Genomic DNA, 23,624 nt, shown 5'->3' with positions numbered 1-23,624 from the left:
GTGGTGATTCTTCAGCCTTCAGGATACATGTGCCTCGATTATTCCTCCATTTATTTATTTTTTATTCACAAGAACCGAGACTCCCCACCCCCATGGGACGGAAGGAACGAGCCTATATCAGCAGCGAAGAGCTGACAGTGGCTGGGCTTTTCCCTCGCTTTTAAGTCCATCCTCTCAGAGCGGTTGGGCCAAGAAAGTTTACACCTCCGCCCTGCGCCAAACCACCGCTTTTCGCCTCCCTCGGAGCCCGCTGTGGAAGAGTCAACCCCGTGTCGTGGTGACGGGAGGGCGGCTGAGAGTTCAGGGATTTTGCAGGACAGCCTGGAAGTCAGGGGAGGCTGCGGTTCCCAGTGTGAGGGAACAACCCTTCTTCAGAGCTTCCCTCCTCCTCCTCATTCAACCTTCGCCTGAGGGTTTATTATTACAGACTCTTCCCTTGCCTCAATTTACAGCCCAACTCGTGAAAGAGGCGGGGAAAACTGGAGTGAAGGTGGGGGGAGAGCTGCTGGGGGAGAACTGTGGAGCCAGCAGCTTTCTGTCGTTTCCCAAAGCGAGCAGAGATTGGAGAGGAGGGGCAGAGGCTGGTCGTGTGAGTTCAGGCCGGTGGGGAGAGTTGCAAAGTTTACTATTCTGAGAGACCAGAGGGGGAAAGGCTGGTGCTTCAAGCAGCTAGTCCAGAGAGCTCCATCCACCCGCTGATCAGAAGCTCCAGGGAGCTGCCCGGCATGAGAGGCTCATAAAGGAGTTCTGTGCAACAAGGAACAAACTTCTCCAGCGTCTGAAAGTTTCCTATGTGGCTGCCCTGCCTGCCAACATGAAAGGTAAGCAAGGGAACAAGGCGTATGGCTCTTTCAGAGAGTGTTGGGGAAGGAGCTGGGCTGTGGGAGCAGGAGTCTGTCAGCAAATGAACATGTGGTGTTTATTGTAGGAGCAAATATTTTTGCAAGCGTGTGCGTGTGTAAAACTGGAGCTGCATCAGGTCCGTGCTCTAGTCCATTAATGATGAAAGCTGCCATTTGTTCCTCGAGAAAAGTCTGAGCTCAGCTTCTTGCTAGTTGTTTACAGGTCCCCCTTTTGGATTTTTTTGGATTGGAAAAATCTGTCCAGGAGAATGAAGTACTCACCCACACAACAATTTCTGCTTTCCCCAGCACATTTTTCTTGACCACCTATCTTTTTTTCATTCCCCCCTTTTCCCCTCCCCCTGCAGTTTTTCAGAGAGCGCAGTGGGGGGTTGCCAGCGTTTCATGATGTTCTTAGTATTGCTTCTAGACATCTGGCAATGATTAGGTTCTAGCAGAGGCTTAACTGGCTTGTGAAATATACTTGGCATTCCCCCCTCCCCTTTCAAGACTGGAAAATATTTAGTTTGTAGGTTGCATGTGCTGAAAATCTGAAGTTTAAAGACTCGCCTTCACTTACAAATCACACTTTGGCATGCATGCATTGATTACGTTCTATAGCTTGTGACCACTAAGTGTCACTTAAATCATTTATGCTGCAGTCCTCTACCCACGTACCTGGAAACATATCCAATTGGTCTCTCAGTAGCACTTACTTCTGAGTAGATGTGTATAAGAATGCACTTGACAATGAAAATGAAAAGTGAGGACCTCTGAATAAGTTTAGGACTTTGCACTTCAGAGAATAAGGCATCAAAGAATGATGTTTAGGAATGTTTAGGAAGTAGTTGTGAAGCATAGTTTTTCTTTAGCCACAGAAATAAATCTAAGCAGGCAACAGAAATATATACTGTATAAGGAATCTGTGGCTGAGTATCAGCCTGTTGCTTAGCTTGTGCTGTTTGATGCCAAGAGGGCAGTAAACGTTGTGATAGTTCTTTCCAGAGGCCAATAAGAATCCTGAGGTTGTTGACTTAGCTTGCCAGAGAGGCAGTCTATGGGAGAAAGTATTTTCTTTCACTGAGCCCACACACATGTGAAAACAACTTTTGAATGTCATCTTGTGGGGAGTAAAGTACAGAACATTGGAGATGGTTAGCAATTCAAATGGTCTGTAGAGCCACCCGTGCTGTTATTTCTGATAACGCATGGCACTACAGTGGTACCTCAGGTTACAGACGCTTCAGGTTACAAATGCTTCATGTTACAGATTCCGCTAACCCAAAATAGTACCTCGGGTTAAGAACTTGGCTTCAGGATGAGAACAGAAATCATGCGGCAGCGGCAGTGGAAGGTCCCATTCGCTAAAGTGGTACCTCAGGTTAAGAACAGTTTCAGGTTAAGAACGGACCTCTGGAATGAATTAAGTTCTAAACCCGAGGTGCCACTGTACTAGGATGGATGTAGTGGCGATAACAACTGAGAAGCAATGTACTTTTGCGCAATACCTTATGATGTTGTTGTCATACAGTGCAAGGAATTAAGTCCATTGTGGGAATGAGAGCGGACTGTAACCCCAGCTTTATTCTAAATGTTACAAAGTGCACTGGTCCCAACAGAAGTTTTTCATTGATTCATGCATTTGGGTATAATTTAGGTCACATGGGGATTTTAGTGTGTTAACTGCATTGCACACAAAACATCTCTTTCCCTTGACTGGTACTGTGTCCACGTGACATGCTGCATATATGATAAGCTACCACATGATGGAGATTTGAGGTAGCCGCAGCTATCTTAGGAAAAATGTTGCTTTAATGTTCTCATATACATGATTTCTGCCTTCTTGCTGTGACACCTATAGCCTGAGTTTATGCATGTTTGCCAGGAAGTAAGCTCCACTGAATTCAATATTACCTACTTTGAAGAAAATGTGCATTGGATAGCAATTCTAGTGAGATTTTTCATCTGGAAAAAGTGGAAAACGTATCTGAAATATTGATGCTTTTAATGGAGATTCTATTCATGTTGGAGGGTTGCATGTTCTCAGTCTTCTTGGTAGGTCATAATGACTCTCTTTCTGTAAAAAATTGCACAATCACTTTGTGGAGTGTTTTTCCAGAAACTCATAAGAAGGCCAGTAAAATGAAATCTTTAAATTACAGAGTTAATGAGAAACATCCTTCAATGAAAATGGCAAATGAACTGGTAATGCAAGAGTTATGAAAATCATAAGCAGTGCCAAAGCACCTTCCCTCTCTCCTGTTGCATCCTTAACACACACAATTGATTTTCCACATTTTTTGTTTAAATCTCCTCCTTCATAAAAACTTCTGAGCTTTTATGTTTAGAATAATCACGTGTTCTATTCATGAGTAACAGCAGTGTTGACCTGCTGCTGCAGTAAACATCCAACATCCCTAGAGAGCTGAAAATTATCTAAATAATTACATCACGAGCGATTTGCACAAAAATACATTGGGTTGGATCCAATCTTCGTCAGAGTAGACCTATCAAAAGCAATAGGATTTAACTTAGTCATGACTGACAACTGTAAGCAATTTTCACATTGTGTGCCAAAATAATTTGGATTAACAGGTAAAATACTAGATAGGCTACAATACAGGATGGTTGGGCCGTATCTGCAAGTTGGGTTAGTTAGAACAATTGAAACATTATTTATGAAATGCATATAACTTTTGTTTTATTTATATTGGGCTGTATCCAACCAAGCCATACTCAATAGATTTAAATGAGATGTGACATTTAAAGCACATGGCTTCCCCCATGGGAGTTCTAGTTTATCCATCACCAAGCTATAATTCCCAACACCTGTAAGTACCGGTAACTACAGTTCCCATGATTCTTTGTGGGAAGCCATGTGCTGCATGGTGAAGAAGCCAGACTCATCTCTGGGAATGCCACAACTTAGGGGCTGCCACGGAGAATACCCACTCTCAGACCACCAACAGCCCAAACTTTTGTGAAAGGTAGAACTGCCAAGAGGGATCCCTCTGCTGATCTTCAGAACTGTTAGGGTCTGTAAGGAAGAAGGCAGTCTTTAATATACAGCATGTAGCGAAAGTAATATGACCTGAGTGCTTAGCTTCCAGAAGTGTTCTAGCTGCCACATTCGGTACCATTTCCAGTTTCAGATCCATTTTTCAAGGACAGCATCTGGAAGTTCTCTGTTCTGTAGAGATTTGCCACATTAACTTTTAAAACAAGAACTGAAAAAGACCATCACGTAGTTGGGCAAGAAGATACAGTCTCCCTCTAGTCACCATTAAAAGTATTCTAGTTTTGGATTACATAGCATGCCTCCTACACAAGCAGCTCAATTTCCTTGCCAAATTCCAACTTTCTGTAAGACTGAATTTAAAAAAGGAAAAGGTCAGAAGATTTTCTCTCTCTTATGAGTGAAAAATCATTCTCCTTGAATTACTAAGTATTTGTTACAATTCTGCCTTGCATTAAGGACATGGTTTATCCATGCTTTGATTACAATTCATAATATTGCAAATTTACAAATTCTTATCCGTTAAAGATCAAGAATTATTATGGAAATTATACAGAAACCTGAATTGCATTGTACCTACCCCAATGACTTACAAATGGAACATTTTAGCAGGTAACATAATAGCATATTGTAGTTAATAACATAATCTTAAACATGCTAGTATGGGATCATAAAACAAGATAGCAACAAAACAAGTATTCATGTTTCTTGGCGGGAGGATTGGAAAAGAAAATATAGTTGTGAGTAATGGGAATGGATTTACCCATTGAAGCCCATCATTGGTGCGGGCTCATTGTAGCATCTCATATTTTCATTCATAAGGGATGACCCTGCATTGTGTATCTTTTTATGTATGTGAAACTTCCCCATGAAATGAATGGGAAGAATCCCCACCTGCTGTCGCAACATCTCTGCATGCTCATTAGAGCACACACATAGATTGCTGGAATTAATCTAGACTACACGTTTTGGTACTGGTTGGCTCTGCAACCCTGAAGCAAGGCAGCATATATTGCACCTAAGCGTATCCAACAAGTAGCTGCCCAACCCTTCCTTCAGAACCTCCAGGGTGGTTATTTCGCTCTGGAAGCTAACAACATTTGGATGGTGGTGGCTATGCCCCCTAGAAAACTGATGGGAAGTAGACAGCTTCAATATATATAGTTATATTGCACCTTCCCTTATGTTCAACCTGTATACATGTGCAAATGAAACCACATATTACAAAAATGCTACTAATGGCCTCATTCCAAGGAAACACAATCCAGGTATTCTGGAGTTCTCACTGCTCTGAGAATTCTAACAATACAGTATATACCAATTCTCAAATCAATAGCAACAAAAGTGACACAGTTAGGATGAAGAGAATGACTTAGGAGGTGCCCTGTGTTGGTCTTTCAAACTTCAGCAGTGCCCTGTGCAAGGCCATAATTTGGCACACACACCTCTCGCCCTCCATTCTGCTCAGTTCAGTACGACCATCATAGTTGTGATGCCCTCTAGTTGTGCAGTGCCCTCATGGCTCAGTTCCCAAATTCAGCAGAACCAGTCATGCTGTCCTAAATCCACCTCTGTCTGTTTGAGCAGAAAGGCGCTTGCATGTGCATAAGGCAAGCGTCCTGAATTCTGTTGTAGCTCATTGGACTAGGGCCCAGTGGGTTTCAGTGGGGAGGAGGAACCAGAAAAACCCTGTTGTGTGAGCTGAGTTTATCTTGTGCTTAATCTGTCAGTAGCTGCAGCTCAATGTTTCAAAATTCTTGCATCAAGCTATCTAGATTTTCAGGATACTTTAACTTTTCTGCATTAAATTGTCTTGAGTTTTCAAAACATGGGTGCATGAAAAGGACAAAATGTTTAAACTCATGGTAAAAACATGGTAAACATGGTAAAAACCAGGATGCAGTTCAAGAAGAAGTGGAATCTGTGTGCAAAAATATCCAGCTCTTTAAAGTGAAGCAAGCAATATGGAATGGCTATGTGAATGCATTAGAAGGGCAGGATATTGATCTTTTGAGTAAATAAATAAATGGAACTGGCTGAAATTAAAACAGGCGGAGATTGGAATCTGTTTTTTAGGACTGAGGGATCAGAACACAAAATTACTTTCCCCTATGCACTGCAAACACATCTAGTAAACACCCAGGATAGATTTACTGCATATTTTTAAAAGTCATTATTATAGCATTAAGTATCAAGTGCAGTCTCTTATCAGTAATATGCTGTAAATCTAGGTTTTTAGTGTCTCCCTGTTAGCTGTTCAAATGTTAACAAAAAATTGGCCTAGCCAATTCAAATTCTTCATTAGTAACCAAAATAGGAACTTGCTGAGATTTGGTAGAGAAGTGAGTTTTGTTTCAAAATCATTTTTTACTGTAAAAGCGTCATGCTTAGTTTCAAAACTCACTCTTGTATACATGTGGTCAAATCCCAATATAGCAGTGAGTGGTGGTTGCAGTTAGATTATTAATGGTCACATTTGCGCTTAATGATTCTCACATTCTGAATACTCTTCACCAAAAACATGTTTGGATTACTATTTGTATTTAACACGACATGTGCAGCAGCTCCCTCTCACGTGCGCCAAGAATGACATCAATAAAACTTCAGTAAGGCTGTAACAGTCCCACTGAAATCATACTGAGATTCAAGGAACTCATGGGCCTGACAGACTGCCAGAGAAGGCTGAAAAGCTATATGGGTAAGAGAAGTTTGGCTTCAGCCTCAGATTTTCTTGGTCACACATGGTCCATGACAAATGTACTGTTTAAAAATATAACACCGAAGCACAAATCACACCATTTTACAGATTTGTGTGGTGCTGCAGTACTTGCAAATCTCTGTGTGTGTATTTAAAGTGGAAATAAAACTAACCAACCTCCGTCAACACATCCTTTCTGAATGCCCACTTCCATAAAGTGTTGAGCCATAATGTTATTAGCTGTGTCCCCAGCCCCAAACAAATAATTATATTTAGAGTTTACTCTTGTTAAATTTTGATCACTGGTAGTTCATTAAAAATCTGAAAGGTACCTAATACTTCCACTTAGATATGCTAGGAGGGTTGGATTAAGGAATTTGGAAGTCCCATGCTTGGTCATGTTTCAAGATCTCATTCACCAAGTAGGATGCCAACCATATATATGCCAAGGAGAGATAGGCAGATCATTAAATTTCCTGTTTGTGCCAGTCTCTCAAATGTTCATTCATAAGTCTGTTCTTTCTGACAAAAATGGAAACAGAAGGTGCTCGCTTATTTGGCCCATGACTGGAACAGAAATCAATCCAGTGAAAACCAATTGGTTGTTGTTGTTGTTGTTTTCCAATCTGCAAATATCGCATAATTGATGATGGGTCGTCCTCCCATTTAAATTATGCTTCCTTTGCATTGATTGAATTGAGTGGAATTAATTATGTTAAATTCATAACTTACATAAATTATGTAAAATGACATTAAATAGCAGGCATTGAGATGAATAAATGGTATTTGGTAGAAACTGAATTGTGGTTGAAGGGAAACAGCTCTAATTATGATGAAGGAAGATGGGAATGGAAGTTGCTGCCTTCTTAAATGGCTATCTGCTCCATGCCAGTTCCACATCCACCTGCATTTTAAAAAACTTGTTTTTCATTCATTTCCTCTCAAAGATTCATCTTTATATGTGTTGTAAATGGGTTGTATACATGGTTGTATACATTTCAACCCCAAATATATGTTTTATAGGAAATTTGGTAAAGGATAAATTTGTTCCAACCCATGTATTAGTCTGGGAAGTGTAAATCAGATCAGTTTCTTTAAAATGTGGACTGAATGAAATCTTGGAGCATCCCTAATGCTGAGTACTGCCCTTAATTTGTAACATGAGGGGTCCTAGGGTTCCAGCCAGCCTGCTTGGAAATCTTCTCTTTCTCCCAGAGGTGTGAGAGCTGCTTAAAGTCATTCAGTAGTTCGGTAAATGTGACACATGCCTATAGTTAACTCACTTCATGGCTGAGTTTGAGCAATCATTTCATGGGGATTTTAAACAATTCTGTAAACGAAATGTGTATTTGTATTTATTAAATGTGTTGCATGCGTACATGGTTTTCTCTTTCTCCAAACTCACATTTTAACATCACAACAATCCTGTGAGCAGTGCCAGATTAAACCCTGTGGAGACCCTCAAGGCAGTCACAATATTAGGCTCCCTCTCAAAAATTATCTCCTAATACGTTTTTGTAATTTTATTTCAAGATCAAATCAATATTATTTTGATCCATTGTCGCAGGGCCCCCAAAAGGCCTGAGGCCCATAGGCTGGTGCCTACTCTGCCTATTTGTTAAGTCACTGCCTGTGAGGTAGGTTAGATTGAAAGAACAGGAATGCCCCATAGTCACTCTATAAGCCACATGTCTGAATGGAGATTAGAATCCAGAGTTCCCTAGTTCTCTAAGCATTACAGTACTCTGGTCTCTGGGGTACTGAACAAATGTCATACTCAAGCGGCATTCACCAAGTGTGGACAATTCACTGGAGCTTCCTTTGTGATCTATTCTATGCCAAAGAATTCATGCCAAGGATTAATAAACCAAAGGTCCAGGGCTAAATTCCAGCGCCGAGATTCCAGTGCTTCATAAAAGAAGGTGTACCTGACTTCCAGGTCTGGGAATCTAGGAACTCAAGCCTACTTGGCCTTGGCTAGCAGTACTTGTGTTTCATTGAAGAAAAGGAATGCCTCACCTGGAGCCCCACCACCAATTTGTGGTGTCCTTACATCAGCATCTCATGCAGCAATTATGATGATTAAAACAGAAAAATAAAATTTCCTTTGCTTGACTACTAGACTTTTTAATATTAGCTTCAAGGAAAAGCTGTTTCCAAGCAATAGGGGATCTTCATAGACTTAACCCTTTTCACAAAGATTGCCCCTCCCCTCTGGCAATTAGGTTTGGAAAAGATGCATTGGTTTTTTCCAAGCCTCATTGCTGAGGAGGTATGTGTGTGAGTAGGATGAATGAATAGTTATAGGTTATGTGTAATAGTGGGTGTGTGGTGCTTGATATGTGTGGATGTGTATGAAAATGCTGTGTGACTGGGTGCATATGAGTGGGAGTGTGTCTGTGGTGGCCTTTCCACTTTTTGCATGTCCATGCCCACCCATGGCATGAGGCCTCTGGAAGTTTGGCCACGATGGAATGCGGGTCTGATGTAATACATAATTAACTGCTGGACTTAATTGTCACAAGATGTCATTTTTTCTAGACCCTACAACAAAAAAAGATTAGTCAGATTCATAGAGGACAGACTTTGTCAGTGGAAACTAGGCATAATGGTGTTGTTTTTAAGCCCCATTCTGAATTTGGACCCTCTTGCACTCCTAATTATATCTTTTAGGGGACTTAATGGGGCTGAATCCTTTCCCACATACTCTACCTGCAAGCTCCCTTCTCTTCTCACTTACTTACCTTGTAGCAAACAGCCTCTCCCTCTGTTGTCTGGCATGCTGTAGCAGCAGCCTCTACAATGCAGTCATACCTCGTGTTGCGTTCCGCTCATTACGGACTTTCAGCTTACAAAAGTGTTTACTTCCGGGTTCACCGCCCACGCATGCACAGAAGCAATCTGTGCGCTTTGCGCACACGCAGAAGTGCTCAATCACGCCACACACATGCACAGAAGAGGCGCTCTAGTTGCGGACTTTTCAGGGTGTGAACGGCACCCCGAAACATATTAGGTCCGCAACTAGAGGTACCACTGTACCAGAAACCCTGAGAAATGTTGTCTAACAGACTTAATGTGCCTTAAGAAAATTGTGTTTCCCAGGGCTTCTGGCACCACTGCAGTGAGGGAAGGTGGCTTGAGGAGTCCAGTGTCAGGCAGAGAGGAGCCATATCAGGCACCACAGCTCTGGTTCAGTCCAAGACAGAGAAGAATAAGAATATGGGGAGAATTACTGGGTGCCTTGTAATGCAAACATATTATGAATGGGAAAAGTTTGTATCTTGGTCTAGGTGTTTTGAAGTTTGGCTTCGTTGATCATTCAGGGGAAGTATACTTCTGACTGGAAATAAACAACAGGTGACTGTCACTGTTGTGCCCTGCTTTTAGTGCGTAATATTTCTGCTGTAACTGCAAAAGTTGCAGCAGTATTTTTTCACATTACAGTTCAGATACAAGTTCTTTTAACATGTTTCTAATTTAGCTAGTCTCATACTTGTTTTCATTTATGCTGCCTGCTTATTTAGAATTAGAAAATGTCATGCATTGTGTGTTCTTGTTTGTCTAAATTGGTCAACGATCCCAGTAAATTAATTCGATTTGTGTCCAGCTTGTGAGTTTCCCAGAGAAATCTCAATGGCCAGAGTCAGGACTAGCAAGCAGTCACCTTGACTTTGTTGCTTTGAATAGGATGTTGCAGTATATGCAGCCAACACTTGCACCATCTTAACTTGACTGAACTTGAATAAAATCCTTGAATGACAAAGTGTGAGCCTCAGCTTTTGATTCTTAGTAGACTTGGCCCATAATCTTGACACCAGACATTCATTTATTTTACTCTTTATTATTACATTATATCCCACCTTTCCTCCAAGGAACTAGAGGTGGCGTACATGATTCTCCCCTCTCTCCATTTTAATCTAACAACCCAGAAATTGTTGGATTCCAGTTCCCATTAGTCCCACCCAACATAGCCTATAGTCGGGAAAGAGGGTTATTGTCCAAAATGTCTGGAAGATACCAGGTTAGGGAAGACTGATGCAGATTTAGGCACAACTTCTGCAGGTATGAGGCAGAGGTTCTTTTTCATTCACAAATGATTAGTGCTGAACTTCCCAGGTTTCTTCGAAACATCTTTGGGATCAATAAAAAAGTCATGGCGGCCATGCATAGATGATGAGTTGCCTAGGCCATTTTCAGATAGCACACAACCATGTATTCATATTTTGAAAGCAGAAACACATGCTGACATACATTTATGGCTCTGTTTCTGTATTTGTCTTAAAAACACCACAAGTGCACGCCATAAGCAAAAGATTTAGCATGAATCATTACAGAGTCTTACTGCCAAGCAGAGAAAAACTATGCTTTAAAAAAGAAGTCACACTCTTATAAGGTTGCAAAACTAATTAATGCAATGGTCCAGGATAGCTAAATAAATTCCTGGCAACGCTGTTGGGCAAACCATGAGTAATTAATTGGCTTAAACAAACCATCTAGCGTTTGGGGGGTGGAGGTGTGGATTTCCAGAAACAAGCATAGCTGGCTATTTAACTCTTTCCAGGCCTTACATGCCAAGCTCTACTTTGCCTTGCAGATCTACTGTAGTCAAAGCACCATTAAGAATTTCACTTACTCACAGCACACATTCTTTGTGTCTAGTCATTCAAATTAGTGTTGATTAATAATAGAGCTGAAGCCAGTACAGCTGTATGCCCTGAACAACTGCACTTTCCATGTTAATAACTGTCTTGTGCCATGTGTCAACACAAATGCTAAAGTTATAATGAATGCCAGATATGTTTCTTCTGCATTAAAGACATGTGCTAGTGGTCTTTGGAATGGAAGAAAAAGGGTGAGGAAAGGATAGTGTCATATCAGTAATAGGTAATGGAATTGTTGTTGCTTTCCTTATTTGGTAAAGTCCAAAGCAGTTTAATAATTTCTATTGTTCTCAAGAAAATACAAAAGGTAATATATAAAGGTAGAGGTAAAGGTCCAGTCGTGACCGACTCTGGGGCTACGGCACTCATCTTGCTTTATTGGCCGAGGGAGCCGGCGTACAGCTTCCAGGTCATGTGGCCAGCATGACTAAGCCGCTTCTGGAGAACCAGAGCAGTGCACGGAAACGCCGTTTACCTTCCTGCTGGAGTGGTAGCTATTTATCTACTTGTACTTTGACGTGCTTTCAAACTGCTAGGTTGGCAGGAGCAGGGACCGAGCAATGGGAGCTCACCCCATCACGGGGATTCGAACTGCGACCTTCTGATCGGCAAGTCCTAGGCTCTGTGGTTTAACCCACAGCGCCACCCGCGTCCCTGACTAGAAATTACACTTCTGCCTACAAGCCAACAAGCAATCTGAAGCAGATTACACGGAGAACATAGGAGCCAGCTGCAGGGGGCCCTGGGTGCCTGGGTACCCATAATAATAAAATTGTGGGGGCTGGGCACCCACAAAGTCAATGAGAAAAGCCAGCAGGTAGTAGCGGCGCTGCCTCCAAGAGAGAAGCAGTTCAGCTCTGTCCTCCACAGCCAGCCAGTGAGGCCCTCTTTTATGGGGGGGGCCCTCAAACACTGAGGCAGTGTCTCTGCCTCTGAGTCTGAGCCCATCACCACAGAAAAGGGTCCCTCGCTGGCTGTAGGTAGGAGGAGCTACCACCACCAGCCGCCACAATGCAGTGTGTGCATGTGATGTCTCATGTCCACGTTGTGGTGGCAGGCACCCACAATCTTAAGGATGAGATGGCACCCCTGTTGGACAGCAATACTGGAAGCAAAGTCCCTTAATATTGACTGGATACTGAAAACCCTTCATAATAGCAGCAAAATAAACCCCACCCTTACATGGCACTCCAAAACCAATCCATATTAGGGCAGGAGATGTATGTGTTCCAATGCTGGACATACATTTTTTGTAAGTATGCATGCAGACACAAACACGCACACCTGGCTTTGAGTGTATGAAGTGTGTAAACTTTCTCTCTTACCTGCCGGGGTACCCAGTAACTTGGCATAGTAGTTTCATAGAGAGTATTGTCAGGGTTCAGTTGTAGATCTCAACAGCTACATAAAACCACTGGCAGTTGTTGTTTACAACTTTCCCCTTTTGGGCTGTTTGGTTTCAACAAAATTGTTTTCTATGTCTTCTTTATTTGTTTTTAATGTTGTCAGTTGTTGGTGTTATATTATTCTAACTTATTCATTCTTGGAGTAGATCCACTGATATTAGTGAGGCCTAAGTTAGCCATGACCAATTTATGTCCCACTGATTTAATTGGGTCTACTCTAAGCATAAATATCTGGATCCAACCCAGCAAGTTTAGACACTTAGCAATTTATAATAAATGATGATGTCAGATAAATGAAAACCTGGCAAGCCTGCTGATTACAGGCCTCATTCTGTCTATGGAAGAACTAGACCACATGAAGCATAAGATCAGAAACTTCAAAGCATCTTGCTAGGAGGTCTTCATCCTCATTCATAAAAGATCCTTCTTTTTTCTTCTAACACAGGACAAGGGTTAAATCTCTGTATTTGTTTGCCTTATTGTAGTTGCAGCAGTGATGTATTTCAAGCCAAGTATAGCTTGCTTTCTTGGATATTGTTTGGTAAGTGAAATTAGTCTGTTCTATTAAACTATGTGCTGGACCACCCAATAATTTCCACACACAAGCTGCTGAGCATGACCAGATGGTTTTGTACTTTTGATTCCGACAAACAGAACTCTAAAAGTTATGTATCAACTAAAGATAGATGTTTCAAGGGGTGGGTGGGGAAAATGCCCTTGATATTTTTCAGATCCCACTGAGCCAAAGATTGCATTTAAGTGCAAATTCTAAAAAGAATTGTCTACAAATGTTTAGTTCAAACATATATTATCGTACACTATATTATATGCCAGAGACTGTCATATACGAATATAAAATTCTGCCTTTGTTTTTTATATGTATACACAGACGATTTTGCAGAAGAAGAGGAGGTTCAGTCCTTTGGCTATAAGAGGTTTGGTAAGTTAAATCCTCACATTTTCATAGTGTTTAAACTGAGAAGAAAAACTTCTTCAGACATAGCACAAAAGTGTTGTGAATGTTTACGACTAGCATGTAATTCAAACTTTAAAAGGAAGAGACAAGATATTTGACTGGAGGTTGAAAGTGTTGGAATACGTTTGGAGAAGATGTGTTAGTTGTATAAAGTTTACTTATTATAGGTAACTGTTTTCATCACTTGCTTATTTATGTCATTGTTTTTGCCAATCATTGTGATTCAGAAGGAATCGTTCTTTACTAGCAACTGAGAGCCATGCCATCTTGATACTATGACTTAAGTCACTTCCTGACATTGGTCTTAATAGTGACAGTAGCAACAAGAGAAGGCATGAAACACAAAGTGCATTATAAAAGTATTGTTTCCTGTTGTGAGTCTGAAATACCATCACTGTTCAGGTACAACAATAGCCTTCCCAACTCTGTGCATCTCCTGCTAGCCCATGTGGACTAACGCTGAGCAGAATGGGTAATTTCCCCCTTCCCCTCTACCCATGTGGTTTGTGAGTGCTTGGTATCCTTACCTAGTACCTTAAAGACCATTTGCAACAGCTGATGATAATGAATTAATTTATTAATCACCTTATATCTATATATATCTCAAGTTGATTTACAGATTATCATAAAAGCAGCTAAAACGGTTTTCAAAATAGTACAGAAACAGCTGAAAATATAACCACATAAGCTTTGTGTAAGCGAGTCATAATGAATGCTCAATAAACAAGACTGGAGGAGCCTTGAGTTTTAAATTGGAAGCCTTTCCATTGACTTCCAGCATGGTGGCTTTGTAGTGTATGAAAATGTAATGTCCTGTGAATAATTTAAAAATACTGCTCCGCAATACAACGAAGTAATAATTAAGCATTGCAGCTGAGAAGCATTTTCAAGATCTATTATGTGACAGAACAGGTACAAATATCTTAAGTTTTCTTTTGTCCCCCATGAATTGACCCACTTTAAACTATAGTAAATCTCTTCTGATGATTTCAGAAGTATCATATTACTAACGAGAGAGACAGTAGAGTGGGAAGCTTTTATAGTGTTGGCAGCAGGAAGGAATTTAACAGACTGAACTAAAACAAGGAGAGGGTAAAGGCATTTTTACCTTATCCCCCCTCTCCTCAAATACACTTCAGGGACACCTCCTCACTCTAGGATTCTGTGTTCCTTAGAGGTTGAAGGCAATCTTATATTTGGAAGAAAGCCCTTTTAAAATAGTCTAAACAGTGAATTTTCCCTCCCTCAACAAACATGCAATCCCACATCCTCTGTCCGTGGGATCACTAACTTATTGAGTTCACTTGAAATGCCAGATTATGCTACCATTCCCTGCAATAGGCAAAACCATAGTCTCGCTGAATTGAGCCAAAAGAGTATTAAATAACAACCAGTGTGGACTCTGGCCTTCTTTGAAAGTGCTTGGAGAAATATGAACTTGTAGTGTGTGCTGTGTGTGTGTGTGTGTGTGTGTGTGTGTTTATTTAAACAGTGGAGGAAAGTCACAAGGTTAGGAGAAGTTCTTTGTCTAAATTTTCATCTTCTTCTGCATTTAAATTAGCTTAGAAAGTAGATGACTGAAGGGACATGTTGAATTCACGAGTCAGAAGGAAAACAAAATAAAATAAAACAAGTTCTGTACAAGTTCAGCGCCATCCAAGGCTTAAGACAATGAGAAGAATCTAAACATATTCCTTAAAACATAGAGATTGTATGAACATACATATAAGTGCAATGTGTCAGTAACTCCTATCTATGAAAATGTGTTGAAGTACAATCTCCTTTTGCCAGTGCCACATACCTCTGACTGCAAGAGGACGAGACCACAACATGAGTAATTGATTTTCCTGGCATGCCCCTGCTTATAAAAACTCCCCATGACATCTGGTTGACCTCTGTCAGCAGATGCAAGAATGCTGAGTTAACTGGACCACTGACTTGACCCAACCTGGTGATTTTTATGCTCTTAGGAATAGCTCCTCAGTCACAGAATGGTGTGTTCATCCATTCCAGGGATACTATGGTGTGCAAAGGAATCGCCAAGAGTGACCGGTTTGCTGATTCAGATGTTCATTATTCTAGTCTGCCGTGTTAACACGATATAAATGACAAAGCACCTTTTCTTATCACTCTTGGTTAGACATCAGTCAGGGAGTAGCTTCTTTGAAGGCAACTGCTCCAGATAATGAACCAGAGATTTATGTATATTCTGGGAAGCTGCCACCAGAACGAACCCCTTCCTAAACCAGGAACTTTTTGTTTTAAAACACCCAGTGAAAAAAATTGTGGAAGATGACTTGTCAGAGATAGAGTTATACATGTACTTCCAAGAATTCCCTTTGCTATTTATTTATGTATTATAAGGGAACATTGGTTTTGATGATACATAATTGCTTTGCATTTTAAATCTAGAATTACACCCGTCACAATGGTGATGATAATGATACCATTTTCCTGGTTGTTCCAAATTGTTGTTCTATGAGGGGGTGTCCTGTGCAGAGCCATCATCATCATCATCATCATCATCATCCCATTTCCCACTGATAGTTCCCATATATTTTCACCCATTGCAAAGATGTCCCTATAGCAAAAAGCTACCACCACCGTACCATTTTGTTAATTATTCCTCTATAGCCCTAGTATCAGAGGTAGTGTTACCATGAATTCGGGGGGGGGGGGGGGAATCTAGAAAGTTGAAAAAACTGTTTTACAAAATGTTTTGATGGCTGTTCTTTGCTTCACAATTCTCATGGTCATGAAGAAGAATGGGGCAGCTGTGTGTACCATGCACTGTTTTCCAGCCAGTGGTTCTTGAGCCCATGGGTGTCACAGGATGGGTTGAAAAGAAATTAAAACAATGTACTAAACCAAAGTTTATATTTACACAAATATATTTTAATATAGGAGTACAACATTCTTTTTCAGTCCTTCAAGAAGATACGTGTGTGTGTTTGGCATCCACTAGATAGATAGATAGATAGATAGATAGATAGATAGATAGATGGATGGTTTTGTTGCTTTGTTGCAAAGATATGATGCTGCAGGTGGGATGCAGCTTTTTTTATAAGTTTGTTTCCAAGTGCAACAAACATACAGTATACCTCAAATAGTTACAGTATTTTTTTAGCTTTGCCTTTGGGTTAATATATAGTATCTGCAGTACTACACACAAATATGTTACCTCTACTCCATTCACAAAAAATGTTAAAATTACACATTATCAATTAAAATACTTTTTTAAAAGTGTGATTAAACTGGCCACCTTATTTTGAAGAAATAGCTGCCTTGAGGGACCCAATCTGGATTCATTGCAATTTTCTGCTGAAAGTCACTTTCTTTAGCTGATACCCCACTCCACAAGGCAAACAGCATCTTTGGGTACAAATAACAGCCTGGAGTGGTGGTCACAAACTATCTGGGTAGTGGTCACAAACTATTTTTCAAGTGCAAAGAGGATCACTAGTCTAAAAAAGTTGAAAGACTCTGATATTGTGTGGGGTACACACACACACACACACACACACACACACACATGTTCTGTAGATTTGCTATGATTCTGCTGACCTTAAATCACAGTCCTAAGGCATGTTACCATAGTATAGACCAAGTTTCCCCAACCTGGTGCCCTCCAGATGTTTTAGACTAAAATTCCCAACTGCTGATGTAGAAGATAGGGGAAAGCTGCTATAGAAAGTGCAGAAGTAAATTACTGAAAATTCTTCATGCTTGGTTGCCTGTGGCAGAGCTCAAGGAACCCCATATTGCTTTTCTGTCAGCACAGTGAAACTGTAACCAAGCCTTTATCCAAAGTGCAGAGATCCTAAATGCTAGCCAAGAAACAGCAGGAATAGTAATTTTATTTAGTCTTGCCTCTTTTGAAAATGTCATTTGCCCTTTTGCAATGAGCTATCCAAACAAGGAAACAAAACTTTCTCTTGCTTGTTTTGAGCCCATGTGGCTTTCTAGATGAATGCTTAAGCATGTAATGAAAGATATAAGAAATGGGAGACTTTGGTAAAGAAAATATGGAAGAGTGTTGAGCAATAGCTTCTATTTTATTCTACATTTTCCATACATAGATTGATGCCAATGATTCTACCAGAAAACCTTAGTGTTGGGGATGGGGAGTGAAGCTGAATTTGTTCAGTGAATTATTGGAACTTCCAGAACAATTCATTATTTGGACCTGTCTGCGTGAGGTGTTATTAATGTCTCATTTTAACATGAAAAAGCAAATTATTATTTTTCCATTCTCTAAGGTGTTGTCTAATGTTGTCACACATACAAATGCTTTGTTTGCCTGATAGGGCTGCCAGGTTTTTGAAAGACAGCTTTCGTGGAAAAGAGTGGGGAAGGGGGAAATCAGAGTTAAGCACAATATATCTTCTTCAGTCAAACGGCATGACTTTTGAGGCAGCCACCAGCTGCTTCTTTAGCTGTCTTCTTGGGTTAAAGTGGTCCCTATTCTGAATGAGGCAGGCCTGTCTTGGTTACTTCCCAAATGGTCATTATAAACATGTAACTGCTAGTCAAAGTAAGATACAAGCCCTTCGCAAAATTACGCAACACCCATTTAAACATGTGGCAGTCTGCCTACACAAGCTCAGTAAAACATGTTATGTAACAGATTTTGGCCACTGTGTTTAAAACTCGTGTGTGTTTTTCCAGTGGCACCATTTCTTCTCACTTCTGTAAGAATACACCTTCTCCCCCCCTCCTTTTTAAAAAAGTCAGTGATAAAGACTTTAATTTTTTATATTTTTCTTGCATACACCTGACTATGGAACAGTCCAAGTAGATACGATTTCAGTGTGTTACTTGTACAGTGGTACCTCAAGTTACATACGCTTCAGGTTACATACACTTCAGGTTACATACACTTCAGGTTGCATACACTTCAGGTTACAGACTCCGCTAACCCAGAAATAGTACCTCAGGTTAAGAACTTTGCTTCAGGATGAGAACAGAAATCGTGCTCTGGCGGCAAGGTGGCAGCAGGAGGCCCCATTAACTAAAGTGGTGCTTCAGGTTAAGAACAGTTTCAGGTTAAGAACGGACGTCCGGAATGAATTAAGTACTTAACCCGAGGTACCACTGTATGTGCTTTCATATATCCATAAGTTACGAGTGAGACATTTGTTCATACACCTGAATGAGCACACCCACAGTGCAATCCAATCCATGTCGGCTCAGAGGCAAGTCCATTGAACTGAGTGACACTGATCTCAGCCATTGTTTATTTTACATCATGGTTTAGTCAAGAATGTGCCTGCTGCCTCCAGGCCACACACACACACACACACACACACACACACACACACCAGTCCAGCTTATCCCTGTGAGCAGCACAAACAAGCCATAGTATGGTTTGTTATGTTGTGCAAACCTGAATAACAAACCGTGAGCATCAAGCCAGAAATAGGCCCAGATTTGTTCTTGGCTTATGGCTCATAGTTTGTTTGAAACAAACTACAGTCCGAGATCACACAGCACGACAAGCTATACTATGGCTTGCTTATGCCATGCACGGCACCTGCAGAGGTAGGAAACATATTCACAGTTAAGACATAAAATGAGCACAGCTACTTCTGGATAAGTAGGCATAGAATTGTAGTCTTAGGTTGCATGTAAAATGTTGTTTTTCTCAATCAGAAATCATTCATGCTCATCTTCAGCATGCGACTTTCTAACTATATTGATTCTAGATCCTATTGTCCACAAAGGCTGGGTGTGGTTACTTGATTCCCATTTGAAAACACTCACCTTAATTACGTAATCCACACCTTTTCCTCCCTGCACATGATCTAGCTAAATAAGGAAGGAAGTAGTGATTACATTCTTGGTATATGCCCACCCACAGTGTTATTGGGACTGCCATCTGTTTTCAAATGGGCACACTGCACAGTAATGCAGAATCAATTTGCAATGAGCTTTTATTTTCTGAATGAAACCCGTCTCTCAATAAGTAAAATACTTATTCGGGGCAAAATACTGTGTGTGAACTATGTGTGTGGGGGGGAGCAAATACTCAGTCACCGTTGATTCTGGAATTGTGTGTACGGAGTCTTCATTCCTAAAATCCAGCCTGTCTTGATGTAATCTACTCATTAAAGAATCCTAATAACGATCAGTCTCCCTCTCACACAGACATGTGGTTGAGAGAATCTTCTATGATACACAGTGCCTTTGTTAAAGAGTCTGCATCCTCATTATGGCCATCCAATCTTCTGTTTTGTTGTTTACTCTTAAAGGTAAAGGGTAAAGGGACCCCTGACAATTAGGTCCAGTCGTGACCAATTCTGGGATTGCGGCGCTCGTTTCGCTTTACAGGCCGAGGGAGCCGGCGTACAGCTTCCAAGTCATGTGGCCAGCATGACTAAGCCACTTCTGGCAAACCAGAGCAGCGCACGGAAATGCCGTTTACCTTCCCGCCAGAGCGGTACCTATTTATCTACTTGCACTTTGACGTGCTTTCGAACTGCTAGGTGGGCAGGAGCTGGGACCGAGCAACGGGAGCTCACCCCGTCACAGGGATTCGAACCACCGACCTTCTGATCGGCAAGTCCTAGGCTCTGTGGTTTAGACCACAGCGCCACCTGCGTCCCCTTGTTTACTCTTAAATGTATATAAATCCACAGAAATGCATCCTATTTCAGCTTTCTTCATACATACATATAGACTAAACCTTTATTTTGCTGGGCTTCTCTCTTAATTAAAGCAAGCAAACAAACAAACATTGAGAACTGTCAGTGATCAACAGGTGGATATGGAGAAGAATGGCAGGTTGTGCTAGTTTCTCCAAGGTCAAACTAATGTCCTTTTTCTAGTACTTTTCTGGTTGTTCAGCTGACCATGACTGCTTGGGGAATGATATGCGATAGGGAATTGGGAAGCTCTGTCTTCTGCTTTCCTTATGTGCCTAACATTTGAAAAGTACACTATACTAAAAGCATGTTGTTGCTATTATTTCTGGGCCACCCTTTCTCTCCATTAGGAATGTAGCACAGTGTACAGTAGGACCTCAGGTTATGTTACCCAAAGGTAATGTAAAGTTTAGGATGCGAAAGTGGCCAACCCAGAAGTGTTTCACCGTATGCACAGAAGCGGTCTACCGCCGCATGCATGCGTATAACAGTGATCCTCAGGTTGCGAAAACCTCGGGATCCAGCCAGACCTCCGGAACGGATCCCATTCGCAACCGGAGGTACCACTGTACAATATCATCAATTAGCCCAAAGCGCTTATGGTCAAAACCCATAAAAACTCCCTGAGAAAGAAGCTAACTTAAAACTACAATCCATATTACAACTGATGGGAGCATCTACCTTCCAAAAGTCCTGGTGAACTTGTACGAATGTTTTTCGCTGACACCTGAAGACTACTAGTGAGGAGGTTCCTCCCCAGGGAAGAGATTCCATAATTGGGGTGCTGCTACCAAGAAGGACCTGTCTTGTGTAATCACCCCTGGGCCATCACCATTGGCAGCAACACAAGCAGAGCCTCTCCCACTGAACGTAGGGTATGGGCCAGAACATACTGAGAGAGGCAATCTTTTAAATACTTGAGCCCATAGAAATTCAGGGTTTTGTACATCAGTACCAACACCTTGAATTGGTCCTGGTAGCTCACAGTCAGCCAATGCAGTGCTTTAAGGATGCTGTTAAAGTACATAGTCAAAATTCACTGAAAAGTCCCCCTGGCATACCTCACGGAAATAAATGAGAAATGAATGAGGGCCCTTCCATGCTTTTATGCAATTCATTTCCTTTGAGCAGTGGATTATGGCTTTTATGATTTCTGAACAGAGCTCCATACCTTGTTGGTGAATACTTCATAACACAATTGGCCTTGGATGACAGTAAAGTTTCTTGTATCTTGAATGCCACAAAGGCACTTCAATAAATGAAGAGAAGGCAATTTCAGATTGTACAGATGCAATTATAATGGAAAATACTACTAATAAACACATGTTAAAAAATCTCTGTAGTGGGTGAAGTAGGAATATTTCTCTAGCCCTCTAACCAGCATCTGGTTCATACTCAAAGACCATGCTGTAATATTGGCAAAAAACCAGAGGTCATCCTTTACCAATGGAAATTTCTGCAACAAAAATGATATCATATTTCTTTAGTACTCCTTTTGCCATGGCAACAGCATTATATTGCATTAAGTCAAATGGAATTTTATTCCAAAATATACAAATAAGTTGGATTACTACTTCCTACATTTTTTAGTATGAAAGCAGAATTTTCTCCTTGGTTTCTGCAACATGTTTTTTTTAAAAAAAGTATATTTCATATCTTGTGGAAAGCACGAAGAAATATTTGTATTCATGATTTGAATAGGTGGGTTTCCAAACACCATCAGTCCAGTAAATCTGCAGATATTTCAAACAAACAAACTCATATCCCAGTTGGGAAAGAACTTGACAGCATAATGTCATAAGGATCAAGCTAATCGGCCTTTTCATTTTAAAGAGAACTTCAAGATACTTGGCTCAGTCAATTTCATCACATGTTCCTAGTCTGGCACTCCAATATTGTGCAGCTGGTAGCACAGGAAATATCATGGGGGAAAGACAGCAACATGTCCCCTAGGATAACTCTCTGCCACCCACTGTAGCTGCCCATTATAGTGGATTATCTCTAAGCACCCTAATGTGATTTGTGCTTTGTGGACGAGGTTGACATAAGCACATGATCAATCTTGGATCAATGTTGTCCAAAGTATTATCTCTACCACATAGCTATATTTGTGGGAGTGCTGGCAATTAAAATATTCTTTGCTGTCTTGGAGTGCATCATACTGGAAATACTAGGTAAAGGTAAAGGGACCCCTGACAGTTAAGTCCAGACGCGATCAACTCTGGGGTTGCGGTGCTCATCTTGCTTTACAGGCCGAGGGAGCCGGCGTTTGTCAGCAGACAGTTTTTCCGGGTCATGTGGCCAGCATGACTAAGCCGCTTCTGACGCAACGGAACACCAACACCAGAGCAGCGCACAGAAACGCCAATTACCTTCCCGCCGGAGCAGTACCTGTTAATCTACTTGCACTTTGATGTGCTTTCAAACTGCTAGGTTGGCAGGAGCTGGGACCGAGCAATAGGAGCTGACCCCGTCGCGGGGATTTGAACCGCTGATGTTTTGATTGGCAAGCCCAAGGCTCAGTGGTTTACACCACAGCGCCACCCACATCCCACTGGAAATACTAGCAGGTGCCAATTTAGTATTAAGACGTCATCCAAAGATAATTGTGCAGCATGGCTGCTTCAGTGATCTAAGACTGTGATAACACAGCTAAATCAGCATGCACAAATTCTGGGTTCTGCTGTATCAACCCCACTTTTTGACTACCTTACGCATAGGGTAACTTGGAATATTTCTTGCACATGGCAGACCAGTCATCAGACCACATCTGCCTGTAGCAAATCATAGCCATGACACACTGAAGTATGTGTATAAACAGGTCTTCAGTTTAGCAAAATTCCAGGTTATTGGGGAGGTCTCCTCATCACTCAGAAACTAAAAACTTGAGACAGTCGGCTTCCTTACTTATTAGTAAGTAGTAGTGCTTTAACAGACGAGTGGAGCCTACTCCTAAATTATTGTACCACAGTGGAAATCCTGTGTGGAATGCAAATTGTGTATGCAAATTGTTTGATGGAATCTGATGTTTATATAACTTGGTTAAAATTATATATAGTGATATGCTCTTAGAACTGTAGAGTTAATCTAGTACATAAAAGGCGACCTGTTTCCTGTCTGCTAGGATACATTTATCTCAGTCACCAGTAGTTAAACAGTCCAGCCTCCAGTTTTTGTTGGCACCAGGTTTAATAAAACCGAATGAAGACAGCTATATTTTTCGGTCCAGTGTTTGATGTGTGTAGTGCTGAGAACAGCAAAAATGGAGAACAAAGTGCAACAGAGCAGGAACAACAGTTGTTGTAGAAACAGTTGTGGTTGGTGAAGGCATCTGATGCTTCAAAATTTGAAAATCCCCTATTGTGGACTGATGAAAAACAA

The 23,624-nt window shown here is 41.1% G+C and overlaps 1 protein-coding gene across 2 annotated transcripts in view; it reads left to right on the top strand.

The window, feature by feature from the left end:
- Nucleotides 1–266: 266 nt before the first annotated feature.
- Nucleotides 267–23,624, top strand: part of COLEC12 (collectin subfamily member 12) — a 75,071-nt gene continuing 51,713 nt past the window's right edge. Inside the window, exons 1-2 of one of the 2 annotated variants that reach the window (XR_013988443.1) lie at nt 267–821; nt 13,513–13,563. Coding sequence is in view for 1 of the 2 variants with exons in the window: in XM_081013103.1 (XP_080869229.1) it covers nt 815–821; nt 13,513–13,563 (58 nt within the window). In the remaining variant the exon portion in view is untranslated. The remainder of the gene's footprint in view (nt 822–13,512; nt 13,564–23,624) is intronic. The other variant, XM_081013103.1, reaches the window with a different exon arrangement.

Source organism: Podarcis pityusensis, assembly GCF_964106645.2.
Source record: "Podarcis pityusensis genome assembly, chromosome: 7".
NCBI classification, from domain to species: domain Eukaryota; kingdom Metazoa; phylum Chordata; class Lepidosauria; order Squamata; family Lacertidae; genus Podarcis; species Podarcis pityusensis.
The sequence above is the reverse complement of the archived record's forward strand: the minus strand, read 5'-3'. Positions and strand labels throughout refer to the sequence as shown.